The 12,721-nt window shown below is 44.9% G+C and overlaps 1 protein-coding gene across 19 annotated transcripts in view; it reads right to left on the reverse strand.

Annotated features, from left to right (window-relative positions):
• GRIN1 (glutamate ionotropic receptor NMDA type subunit 1) overlaps positions 1-2,709 on the reverse strand; it is a 55,225-nt gene extending 52,516 nt beyond the window's left edge. For 9 of the 19 annotated variants that reach the window (XR_007245882.1, XR_007245881.1, XM_048512340.1 and 6 more), the window contains exon 1: positions 1,420-2,708. Coding sequence is in view for 14 of the 19 variants with exons in the window: in XM_048512340.1 (XP_048368297.1) it covers positions 1,420-1,677 (258 nt within the window). In the remaining 5 variants the exon portion in view is untranslated. Of the gene's footprint in view, positions 1-1,419 lie in introns of all 19 variants that reach the window. The other 10 variants (XR_007245880.1, XR_007245879.1, XR_007245878.1 and 7 more) reach the window with 4 other exon arrangements.
• Between the last annotated feature and the right edge of the window lie 10,012 nt (positions 2,710-12,721).

Raw genomic sequence — 12,721 nt, forward strand, 5'->3', positions numbered from 1 at the left:
AGTTGGCTGACACTCCCCCCCCCCCCCATTTAACCGCTTGACTTTGTAACGTGTGGGTGTGAAAGTGGTGTGGGTGCCTTGCTTGTGCCTCTGCTGGTGCCTTCCTATATGAGCTTGGGAGGAGGCTGCATGCTTGCTTGGGATATACGGGGTGCTATTGTTAATTAAAATGCAGCAGCTAGGTAGAAATCAGGAGTGGTCGAGCCAATTGTATTGCTTTAGGGACGGTCCTTTGCCTCCCGAGTCTTCGGAGATATAACAAAGGGACCGATCCCCAGTATGCGGGATTACTGCCAAATTGTGCTCCCAAAGAAAACACTGGGCAGAAAGCAGATTTCTCCGTTTCCCTCTCCCTTTAGGAGCTCATGTTCCTTTCCTGCGCAAAGACACGGAAATGTCTTCAATGCCCATATACACGCATACTGGATTACTGGTGCCAGCACGCGCCGACGGTATACATTAATTCGGTTTAACTACTACGCCCTGCTTTGTGCGCTCACCACCCCAGCCACCGTTACTGTTTAGAAAGGCTTTCATATAAACACCAGGACATTGAATGGGAGGACAGGGACAACAGCCTCGATAGAGAGATCCTACAACAGAAAGGCTTGAAAGCTTATGCTGTGCACACACGCAGAAGGAGCCTTAGGCGATCTATGCTTACGGATTTTTCACAGATCAGGGAAAATTGCGCAGAAACTAGACCGACATAAATGCAGCAACCCATCCCTCCCCCTCCGCCCCCCCTTCAGATCCAATACATATCCACATCTCAATGAGGGAAGAAGGGAAGAACTATTTGGCGGTATCCTGGAGATCCAGTGTCACCCCACTCCGGGCTCCATCCTGTGTCTCCTTTTACCACCTTGACCAGATCAAGATATTAATAAGGAGGGAAGTGGCGGGGGAGCGGGGGGGGGGGGCTGCCGGGATGGAAATGGACAGGTGATTCACGCTGCTGTCTCCATTCCACTCTGCTTGGGAGCTCCCCCAGAGTATTTGGCTGGCAGGGCTGCAAACTAGACTGGGTGGACCGTTGGGTTTTGACCCAGCAAGGCAATTTCATGAGTACGGTTGGACGAGTCAATAGTGATGGGCACATTTGGAAGGATGGAGGGAGCAGTGCCCGGACAGATGGAGGCACCAGCGGGGGTGGGCAGAAAAGAGCCCAGTCAAGAAGCAAAGCAGGGGAGACGGAAGGCTGGAGCGATGGATATCAGGATGCTTGATAGTTGAGTGGAGGGACAAACAGCAGACAGAGGGAGGATTGTGAGCGAGCGGCAAGACTGCTCAATGGAAGGATGGCTCCATGTGGGTGGATGCATGGGTTCGTGTTTCATGGCCAAGTCAACCTGGCTAGCCACAAATGCATGAATGAGCGCAAAGCGATGGGGGCAGGGGAGGAGCTGGATCCGGTACCTGGCTAGAGATGAGATCCTCGCAAACGGACAGTGCCATCTGGATGGCGTTGGGCTTATGCGTGACGGAGGTGGCGTTGAGTTGGATCTTCCAGGTGCCATGGCGCTTGTTGGCTTGGTTGATGGCCTCGCGGAAGACCTGCTCATGTTTCTTGGTGCTCAGCACCGCGCCGATGTTGACGATCTTGGGCTCGCAGCCGGCGCGGGCGAACGAGAAGGAGACGAGGACAGCGAGGAGCAAGAGGCGCATCGCGCTCATGGACCACCGGCTCGCTCAGCCGCCCATCGCCCACGCCGGGACCAACGGCGATGCTGTCCGTGGTGCTGAAATCCCGCCGTGTTGTCCGTGGTGCTGAAACACCCCGCCGCCTGCTCCCGCTGCGACTTCTTCGGCTGAGACCCCCCAGCAGCCCCCTGCAAGAAAGAGAGACGAGCAGCGTGCGCACCGCCAACCAGCCCAACCTGCCAATGCGGCAGCGCTTCGTCTTGTGGCGGGGGCGGCAGCTGAGCTTGGGGTGAGGGAGGAGTAGAGGGGATGAGGATAAGGACCCTGGAGTAGGGGGTGGGCAAAGGAGGGGCAGGTGGAAGCCAACCCTGTCTAAACCTTCCAGTACAAGTGAGGCTTCTCTCCCAGTACCCCCACAACCCGAGCTTCTGGAATGTATTTCTCTAACTAGAGACCAGGGAATGAGAGCAGGGAGATGGGGATGGGGTGGGGGGAGCTAGTCACCAAGCAACCCTTTTGAAATCTGGAGGCTGGAGAAAATCAGCCCCCCTCCCCACCCTGCTGGTTCTCCAGATCGGATTAAAGAGGCTTGCTCCCTCCTTTACACCCTCCTCTGTGGATTCCCCACAGAAAGGATGTCTCTCCAGTTCGCAGCAATACTGGCAGGTGATTTGGGGAGAGATGTGGCCAAGCCAAAAGGGTGGACGGTAGGGGACGAGGATATAATGCAGGGGGTGGGGAGATGGCTGGACAGAGAGCAGACCAAGCAGACCAAAACGGATGGCAAGCTAGAGTGAAAAGAAGGAATGGAAGGACGCAAGCCAGATGGAGCCAGGATAAGATACGAGGGGAGGCTGAAGAAGAGAGGACCAAAAAGCAAGAAGGGAGGGTGAAGAATTTAAATGATGTCCCTGTTGTACAGTGGACAGCACAAGAAAATCATTTAGGGAAGGAGGAGAGGAAAAGACACAGGGTGGATTTGGATGGCTGGGTCCAAATGTCATGCCTTCTGGATGTTTTTCTGGTTGGTGAATCCATGACTGGGTGACAAGATCCCTTCAGCATCATGTTAGAGTCCATCATTAAGGCTGCATTTTTAAAGACATTTATTATGGAGGCCCAGTAAAATCAGTAGGACTAACTTTGTAGTGAACTTGCTTTGGATCATCCTGCATGGATAACTTAACAATTGTGATCATCCCACATCTATTACATGTGGCACCTTAAATATTTATGACTGGCTTGCTATAATAAATCTGTTAGCTTTTTAGGTGCCACTGGAGTCCTCTGTTTTATTGTAATAGACTAATACAATGGAATATGGTTAATTATAGATTAATAAAAATGAATGTGTTGTCTATCAAGACACCTGAATAATATACAACAAAAAAGTAAGAACAATGATAAGACATAGCAAAATTGACCACTACACACAGAAGCAACAGCAAGATTGCGTACACATAAAAATAATGAAGAGAAGTGTGTGTTTGTGTAAAGTACGATCAAGTCATCTGACTTATGGCTCCCAATAGGGTTTTCAAGGCAAGAAACTAACAGAGGTGCTTTGCCATTGCCTTCCTCTACATAGCGATCCTGTTAATCCTTGGTGGTCTCCCTGCTTAACTTCTGAGATATAATGAGATCAGGCTATCCTGAACCATCCAGGTGAGGGCAGGAAAAGGATGCCCCCAAAGCTAAATTATACACATATAATTTTCAGCATCCCGAATTAAGTGTCTGCTTTCTTTTAGGTATGAGAATTTCTCATGTTTTGAGCAAAGACTGTAATAAATATATTTTCAAGTACATATATTTGCCCTCATTTAAAATCAGTGAAGTTTCTACTTTATTTAAAGAAATCCATTTGCAAAGCAGGGAAATATTTGTTCACTTACGTGAAGAAGTATTTCTGATGTGATAATTAGTCACGCTTTCCCATTTAACAGGGATTGAAGCTACAGACAATAGTTTTCCAGCCAGCTCAAGGGCATTTGGTAGAGGAATCACAGCTCATAGTGTTTATGCTTGCCCTATTTTTTACTCTGGGCAACAGGATTGGCAGTCTTTTATACTACTATATAATTTTTGCATCATTTAATGTGTCATGTTAATTCCTAGGCTTTGCTTGAGTTCTGTTTTTAGATTTCTAGCTGTTTCTACACCCCTAATTCCTATTGCATTGTTCATGGAATGTCCCATCCTGTTGATTATATTGACTCACTCTGCATAATCTGCCTTGGGTCCAAGTGTGAAAGGGGTACAATAGATGACACACATTAAATAAATACATACATACATACATACATACTCCAAAACCCCAAAAAACCATATTCAAATTAATTATAGAGGGATAACACAAATGTGTGTGTATGCCAGAGGAAGGAATGCCTGAAAAGGTCTATAGGACTTGAATGAGGTATCTCATGGCCTGAAGCACAGAGGTGTCATGTGGTGTAAAGACTTTGTACTGGTCAGGCCTTGTATAAATTTATTTATTTATTTATTTTATGAGGCTTTTATACCGCCCCATCCCCGAAGGGCTCTGGGCGGTGTACAGCAGGTAAAAGCAACAACACAGAATTAAAACGTTAAAAGCAGCGAACAATATTTAACAAAGAAATAGGAATACAAGTGGCGTCCAGCAGCTTAATTTTAAAATTCCCTCCCCACCCCCACCCCACCCCCCAGAGGGAGGCATAGTGGTCTCATTGGTTGGCAAACGACCCAGATGTCAGGGTCGGACGAGGGCCAGGAGGGCCAGGATGGGGGGCACCGGCTTTAATTTTAGTCCTTACTTGGGGAACAGAACAGTGCATTGTGCCAATTGTATTTCTAGTCCTGGCAAAGCCTTCCATCTCAAGCATCTCCTTCCATCTCAAGGCAAAGCCTTCCATCTCAAGGCAAAGCCTTCCATCACAAGCCTTCCATCTCCATCTCCGATTCTTGACCAAAGAAACTGTGAAATGGAGAAGTCATACTGCAGGTCTGCCTTCCGGTATGACCACCCCTGGCCCCATCCTCCACCTGACTCTGTGAGTAAGTTGAGTTTACTCTTTGGCATTGGTTCACATGTTTTGAACTGGCTTTGCAAATAATTAAGCTGTAGTTTGATCAGTGATATGAAGCTACAAGATTGCCTTATGCTGAATCAAGGTTTTGTGCAGAGGAAAAAAGAGCCGGTGTGGTATAGTGTGGTATAGACCAGTATCTGGAAGACCCAGGTCTGAATCGCCACCCAGGCCATGGAAGCTCATTGGGTGACCTTGGGTCAGTCACACTTTTTTAGCCTAACTTATTTCAAAGGGTTGTTGTGAGGCTAAAATGAAGGAGTGGAGAATTATGTATGGGGAGAAAGGCAGGGTGTAAATCAATTAATGAAATACATTTTTAGCACTTTAAAATGAGCATGCTATAGCTGAAGCCACCAAAAATTTAACCTTGAAATTGAAACCCTTTGCATTCAAAGCAAATTCTCTACAATTAGGCCACAGTTTCCCCATCCTATGGGAACAAAGCTGAAGAAAGAATACACACAGACTCCCTTTACAGGATAGAAATTATCAGTTGGCCAATAAGACAGTCTGAGATCACCATGGTGTTATCTTGCTTGAAGCCCATTTAATTTCATATTGATCTGTGTTTTTTTCTTATGAAGAATTATCATCTGAAGTTTTAGCAATGGCTATACTATATCAGTGTGTTAAGAAAAACTCCATCAGAAATGAGAAGAGGTTCACAAGACTGAGCTCCTGAATACATTTCCAATGCTCAGCAATAAACAAAGTAGCAATAAATAGATTGAATGTACAGAATGTCCTTTTTATTTATTTATTCTATCATCCAGACTGTTTCATCCCAAAATAGAGCGGTTAACTCAAACAGAGGTGAAATAAAGCTGCATTACACCAGCATGGTGTCGTGGTTAGGAATTGTGGTCTCTAATCTGGATAACTGGGTTTGATTCCCCAGTCCTCCACTTGAGCTGTGAACTCTTTATCTGGTGAATGAGATTTGTTTCCTCACTCCTACACATGAAGTCTGCTGGGTGACCTTGGGCTAGTCACAGTTCTTCAGAACTCTCTCAGCCCCACCTGCCTCACAAGGTGACTGTTGTGGGGAGGGGAGGGGAAGGAGTTGTAAGCTGCTTTGAGACTACTTGTAAGAGAGAAAGGCGGGGTACAGGACAGAAACTCTTCTAAAATTTTCCACCATGACTTTTGATACCAACCTTGACAGGATGTTCTTTGAATGCTTGAATTTTTGCTGAATAGTTACAAATATTTGATATCAGTCTTTAACATCTAATCATTGATTTCAACATTTGATAGTTAATTTTTGACATTGTTTTTGAATGTTGATACAGTCCTGTAACAATTAACTACAGGTATACATTTTTTGTTACAGGTGGTTGATATTTTACTTTGGTGCCTTACTTAGTTAAATTGGTATGTGACATTGATATTTGATTTAGATATTTGTTATTTGTGTTTGATAACTGAAATGATGGTATTCAGTATCTGAGGGAACTGGGCAGAATATTTAACATAAGAATCTTAACTGAATATTTGACATTATGTAAATGTAAAAAGGGATTTTTTAAACTATCGGAAGACTATGTAACATCCAGAAAATCTGGGGGAACAAATTAAATTCTTTCCTTTTTTTCACAGGGGTTTGTTTTTCTGCCCAGTGTGTGCGTGTAAGCAATAATTCAAGCTGAGCATTCCAGAGCATTCCACTTGGCTTCTGTCATCGCAAGAGTAAATTAAAAGGTTTTGTAGATGAAGTGCAGAAACAAAGCTTTTCTAATCTGGCATGACAAACGCCATTAAGTGTCTGGTGGGTGTACTCTCTCTCTAGATATATTCTCCTTGCCATTCCCAAATGTTGATACAGCTCACACCTTCCCTCTTGTTCCATATAAAAGAGCCGAAAGAGATTATTTCTTCCCCCTTCCATCAATGCAAATTTGTTCTGCTGACGTCTTTAAATAGTGCATGTTGCTATGGCAACAGTTCCGTGTCCCACATTCTCCAAATGTGCTGCAAGAATAAAAAAAAGAAAAAAGAAAAGGGGATTCTGCGGCAGAATAGGGGAGGGGTGTTACATGGTCAGTAGCAAGCCAGGATTCTGAAGACAACGGAAAGGTCTTGAGACTGAAGAAAGGAAAAAACAGAAAGAAGGCTGCTTTTCCTGATTCCCTCTTTATGGCTGTGATGACATTTGGGAGTTATGAAATCAAACTGGCTGCATTCAATCAGAGAGCTGCTCCACCGCACAAATGTGGATAACCCCCAGTGGGTATGCTTAGAACAAAGCAGTGTGCAGGAGGCCCCCTACAGCTCATATTATGTTTCATCTGTTCCCCTCCTTGGCACCAAACTGCTGTTCCTTGCACAGAATTGTAAATGGTCTTCATTATGAGTTTTCTCAAGCCTGTTCTGATCTGAAATTTACATATTAAGCCTAGATTGCCCATCTGGCCCTTTAGGTGTTATGTACAAGCCCTCTACTGCTGGTTGGCACTCCTTCCATATGTCCCGGTAAGTCAACTTCAGTCACCAAGCAGCCATCTTTTTGAATATCCCACCACTTAGGATGGCCTGTCTTGCAGGGACTAGAGCTCTGGCTTTTTCCATTGTGCCTCCGGTTCTGCGGAACAGACTTCCTGAAGGAGACCCTCAAGGCACTGCAAAGCCTGCCTGTTTGCCAGGACTCGTGAGGGGGTTGAAATGGCAGACATCTTTTAAGATGGGAGGGGAAGGGATTTTGGACTTGCTATTTTATCTTTGATTTGATATTTTAACTATTATTGTAATCTACCTTGAACCAAGAGGAACTATTTATTTACTAAATAAATAAGTAAATAAAATGGGAGGATGCCTAAGAAGACAAATCATAATATCACTGCAAAGTATGTTCTACATTAATCTCTTCATATTCTCCAGAGCAATGCTTCCATACATCCTCCTGTGCTCCTTCCATGACAACATGAGGGGGTATTGCATTTCTGGAGCCTGTTTGTCTTGCTTTGGGAAGATGCCAGGTCCTTCAGCCTGAGTGACCAAACCACTTCTGGCCAAGCTGCTCATTCTTTAATGGCATGATGATGAAGATGATAATGATTATCATCATCATTAGGAGCCTTAGCTCCACCTATCAGCTTTGCTGGGGAGAATCCACCCTTTAGGCTGAAGAATCTAGCAAAAACCTGAATAGTTTGTACTACATTTTAAACTATAGCTCTGATTAGGTTGCGATACGGCTTCTCTCCACTTGCCTGACTTTGGATCATTGGAATATGGGGGAGAGAGACAATGATATTTCCCAGTCATTGCTTATGGATCTGGTTGGCTCCTTGCTGGTTCTGTGTTTCAGCCAAAGGTACTGACTTCTGGAACCTTGTCTTCCTACCTGCTTAACTGTGTTGTGACCTGAAATTGGTCCAGTAAAGAACATATCGTATGGAGGCTGCTTACATAAATATATCAGAAAAGTGAAAGTGTTTTAATAAATACAAGTAAAGTGCCAAATAGTGCCCAATAAAGCAATAGCGCAAATGTATCTGCAGGAAGCACAATGGCATACGTATATCTACGTCTCTGTATCAGCAACAAGTTGTCAACCAGTCATACACTGTCTCAAAATCTACTTGTAAGTCCTGTAATGGATATGGAAATATTGTTCCAAACAGTTCAAAAGAGTATCCAATCCTCCAGTGCTATATAGTACTTGTTATGTAGGAGCTTCCAAAAAGTTCTTTCTTATTTGTGGAGAGAAGCTGAAGAAACCAATCTTCTAGTTTAAAGAAGGTTCATAGAGAAATTAATCTCCCTGGTAGCTGGCAACCACATGAAGAATGCAATTCACAATAAATCAGCATTTTTGTAATCTTCTTTAGTTTGTAAAGCTAGCCTCTTACACAGGGGTTTAATACAGACTTAACTGGAACATCCAGCTAGCAGGCCTAGATGCACATATCTATATTTGTGTAACCAGCCTTGATACGGAGGTTCCTGCTGGATTTTACTGCTTTGTGCACTGTATCTATTGGAGTTGGCTACTTTCCAGGTAAGAACACATCTGACCAAGACATAATTCTTTTATAAAGGTGAACTTACTTCTGCAATGCTGAAAGCAAGATTTCTGAGTAACACAGAACTCTTATTCTGGAAAGGAGGAAAGAAAAGAAGAGGGAAGGAAAAAAGGAAAGAGAACAAATTAAGACGGTTGCATTGGCAATGTTCCCCACTGTATTGTTAATGTTGCTACGCAACTTAAGTTTGCTAGCAAAGAAGGATGGTGTTAATAAATATTTATTTCAATCATCCTGTATTGCTAGGGTGATATTACCTACCCATGTTTACTTCCGAACAAAGAAGCAGAAAACAATCTTGTTGACATTGTACCTATTAAAAAGTGGAACTCCGCAAAATGAGGAGGCTATTTGCAGTTTGTAGCTACATCATAACGTTTTCAATCCGTTGTTCTTGTGCATCTCCCCTTCTTGGCCTCCGAAGCTAGGTTTGGGTATTGGATGGGTTGGTTTCAAAAGCCTGTTGCTCAAAAGTTCTTGCTTGTTCATGCTGTTAAACTGCCTTGCATGGTATTCAACTCTGTTGCAGCTTAGGCTGAAACTAGACTGCAGCAATACACATTGTCTGTGGGAACTCTATACCATAGATGTCTTTGGTATTCTGCTTTAAATTGGAAGTCTGCCACACGTAGTCAAAAGATGGAGTGATAGGGCTCTGAAACCTGAGGAGGTATCAAATAATAGATTTCTGATTGTATTCTGAAAATGAAGCCCCTTGATCTTACAAAGGCCGTTTCCGCACGAAGGCGGAAGAGGCCGGGTCGGCGTTTCCGATGCCGACCTGACGACTCTGGGACCGTCCGCATGGACGGTCCTGGAAACAGCCGCGGAGTGCCGGCGCCCGGCTGACCGGGCATGTCCCCGGGCCTCCGGCGCGTCGCCGAGGCCTGGGGACACGCCCCCCTGGCCCTGCGCGCCTGCTCCAGCGGCGCAGGGCAGGGGGGCGTGTCCTTAGGCCTCAGCGGAGGCCCGGGGACAAGGTAAGTGCCAGGTGGGGGAGGCGTCGTGAAGCTGCTGCCAAGCGCTCTGGGGAAACGCCGGCTTCGCGGCGAATGGCGGCCTGGAGACGGCGTTGTTGCCGTCTCCAGGCCACCATTAATTGCCCGTGCGGAAACGGCCAAAGTGAACTTTATAAAGCCATCAGGGTGGGAAAGTAGCATGTAGCTTTGAAGGGCCATTGGAGTTGAGTCAGAATGTTAATTGGAATGCTTGTAATTCAACCTTATAGAATAAGTCATGAATTCATTATGCAGTCTTAAGAGAGCTATTATTTATCTACAATGTGAAGATAAAACATTAGTTCTAGCTTCCAGGACTTTTGTAAGGATTCCTGAGAAGATGGATGCAAAGTCCTCTGAACTAAATATCTTTGGTGGAGGCTGTGCTTTGCTGGTAATATATGTGACATCTCTAGCCAAAAGATTTCATGTAGCTGGGCTGGGGGAGATCTGTGCTTGAGGCCCTGGAGAGTAGCTGTTTTAATTGTCGTATGGCTCTATTTTAAACGTTTTTATGGGTTGTATTTATTGATTGTTGTGACCTGCCCTGAGCCCTACAGGGATAGGGCGGGATATAAATTCAAAATAAATAAAATTATAAATAAAATTGTAATTTAATTTTGTTTAATATCACAGCTGCCAGTTCTTTAGCTGGTTGTTGCTGCCTTTTCATTACAACTTGAACCTCACCCAGAGGCCTGGGATGTTGTAATGTATTAGCGTAGTGTTTGTGGGGATCCCAGCAGGTATGCCTTCAGAATCTGACCGATGTTGATTTTGTCAATTTGAAGATTGTTTTCAGAATGTTTTCAGAATGGTGCCCAATGTGCCAATTGTCACTGGGACGACCTCAGATGGTTTGTACCACAGTCACTGAATTTTGATTTTCAAATCGTGGTATTTAGTGACCGTTTTATTCTCTTTTTCAACAACTCTGCTGTCACCAGGTATTATTATGTCAATGATGGTCACTTTTTTGTCCTCGACCACTGTGATGACTGGTTTGTTATGTGCCAACTGTCTTTTTGGATTCGAAATTTCCATAAGATCTTGACGTTCTCGTTTTCTGTGACTTTCTCTGGACAATGCTCCCACCAGTTTTTAACGGTCCTGGTGTAATTCTTCCATGAATTCCAGTGGATCATCTTGGCCACTGAGTTGTGTCTCTGTTTGTACTGGGTGATCTTTTTGCAGCTGCTGAGTACAGTTTTGTCAGCTTCTTTGCACAGTCTTCATTTTGCATCATCTGAGGATTTTTCGATTGTGACCTTGATTGTATTTGTCCTAATAGCCTGCTCTTGAGCGACTAAAATCAGTGATTAGTTTCCTTTTTCAGAGTCCCAGTTGTTAACCACAGCCAGGTCTTTTCATTGTCCACCTTGTCCTTGATCTCCAGAAATTGCCTGTGCAATGCTTTGTTGTGCCAGCTTTCAGTCCTCGTTTTAATTGCATTTTTTCTGTACTCCTGTTTGGTTCTCTGGGCTTTCAGTAAATGCCTGTTCTTCACTTTAATCAATGCCTGCTCTTAACTTTCATTCACATAATCAGCCAGCACTTCCTTCTACTTCTCCAATTTGCTTTACTTGCAGTAACCCTCTGCCACCAGCAGTGGTGGAGCTACAAGAGGACGGGGGGGGGGCAGGTGCGCGTTGCACCAGACGTGTGCCTGGGGGGCGTGAAAATTGCCCCCCGGACCCCCTTCCCCCCTCACCCCGCCAGGCCTGGCCCTGCCCCACCAGCCTAGCCTGTTTTCAGCTGGCTGGAAAAGGTAAGTGGGGGGCTGCAGAGGGAGGAGTGTAGGGGAGCGGAAAACACAGAATGTGCCCTGGGTGCATTCCTGCCCAGCTACAGCACTGGCCACCAGATCTCTGGGAAAATTATAGTCTATCTGTATCACTATGTGGGTGTAAGGCATAGTTTGTTGCCATAAGCTTTCTATCAAATTTTTCTATCCAAATCAGCCTGTTTATGATTCCGCCGGCGTACCTGATGATAGATATGGCCCAGATGTTGATGGCCTTGAAGGTATTTCCACCAATTAATTTTAGTTTGGAAATTTTCCTGACCCTCTGGGTGTATTCTCTGCTTTAGCTATATTTAAAGCAACCCTCCATTTGTCTTAAAGTTTTTAGCAATCGGCTCCTCAAATTCTATTTCCCTTGCTTTTGATGGCACCTGTGTTGTTTTTTGATGGAACCTGTGTTGTTTTTTGTTCACTTCCTGTGTTGTTTTTTGTTCACCTCCTTCAAGGAAATCTTCCACTTTGAAAAGGAAGCCTTGCCTTTTATGACTTCCTTGAGTCGTTAGCAAGGTTTAAACCAGGCAGTCCCTCCCCTAATCTGAGGTATGCATGCTTTTGGGGCTTCAATTAATGTGGAGTATGGCTGCCAACTTCCTAGTGGGGCTGGAAATCCCCTGGGATTACAGCTGATCTCTAGGCGACAGAGATCAGTTCAACTGAGAAAACGGCCACTTTGGTCTGTATGGCATTAGACTCATTTGAAGTCCCTCCCTTCTCTAAACTTCACTCTCCTCAGGCTCCCCCCCCCCCCCCCCAAATATCCAGGTATTTCTCAGTCCAGAGCAGATGCCCCTAATGTGGAGGGATTTGATTCCAGGGCCATTTTAACACTGGGGCATGCTGGGCAGTTGCCTGGGGACCCCATGAGCCTAGGGGGCTCATGCTAATCTATGCACGTTGTGACATTCTGTCAATAAATAAATACCTACTATACTAAACTATAAATATTTATTATTGGAAACTGCATCTTTTGCATGTGTTTTACCAAAGCTAATGAACAATGTTAATGTTCATCTTATGATAACAAGTGGACTCTGATGTAGTATCAGGGTTACCTCTGCAACCCCAGGTGCACGTCTGTGTACCTATCTGAAGCACTGCTTTGCCCGAGGGGGTCCCTAAAGCTGCTTGACTAGTCTCCCCAGTCTCCCTTTCGGCTGCTTTGCGACTGGACTCCTCCTT

The sequence above is a fragment of the Sphaerodactylus townsendi genome, linkage group LG12 (assembly GCF_021028975.2).
Source record: "Sphaerodactylus townsendi isolate TG3544 linkage group LG12, MPM_Stown_v2.3, whole genome shotgun sequence".
NCBI lineage: Eukaryota > Metazoa > Chordata > Lepidosauria > Squamata > Sphaerodactylidae > Sphaerodactylus > Sphaerodactylus townsendi.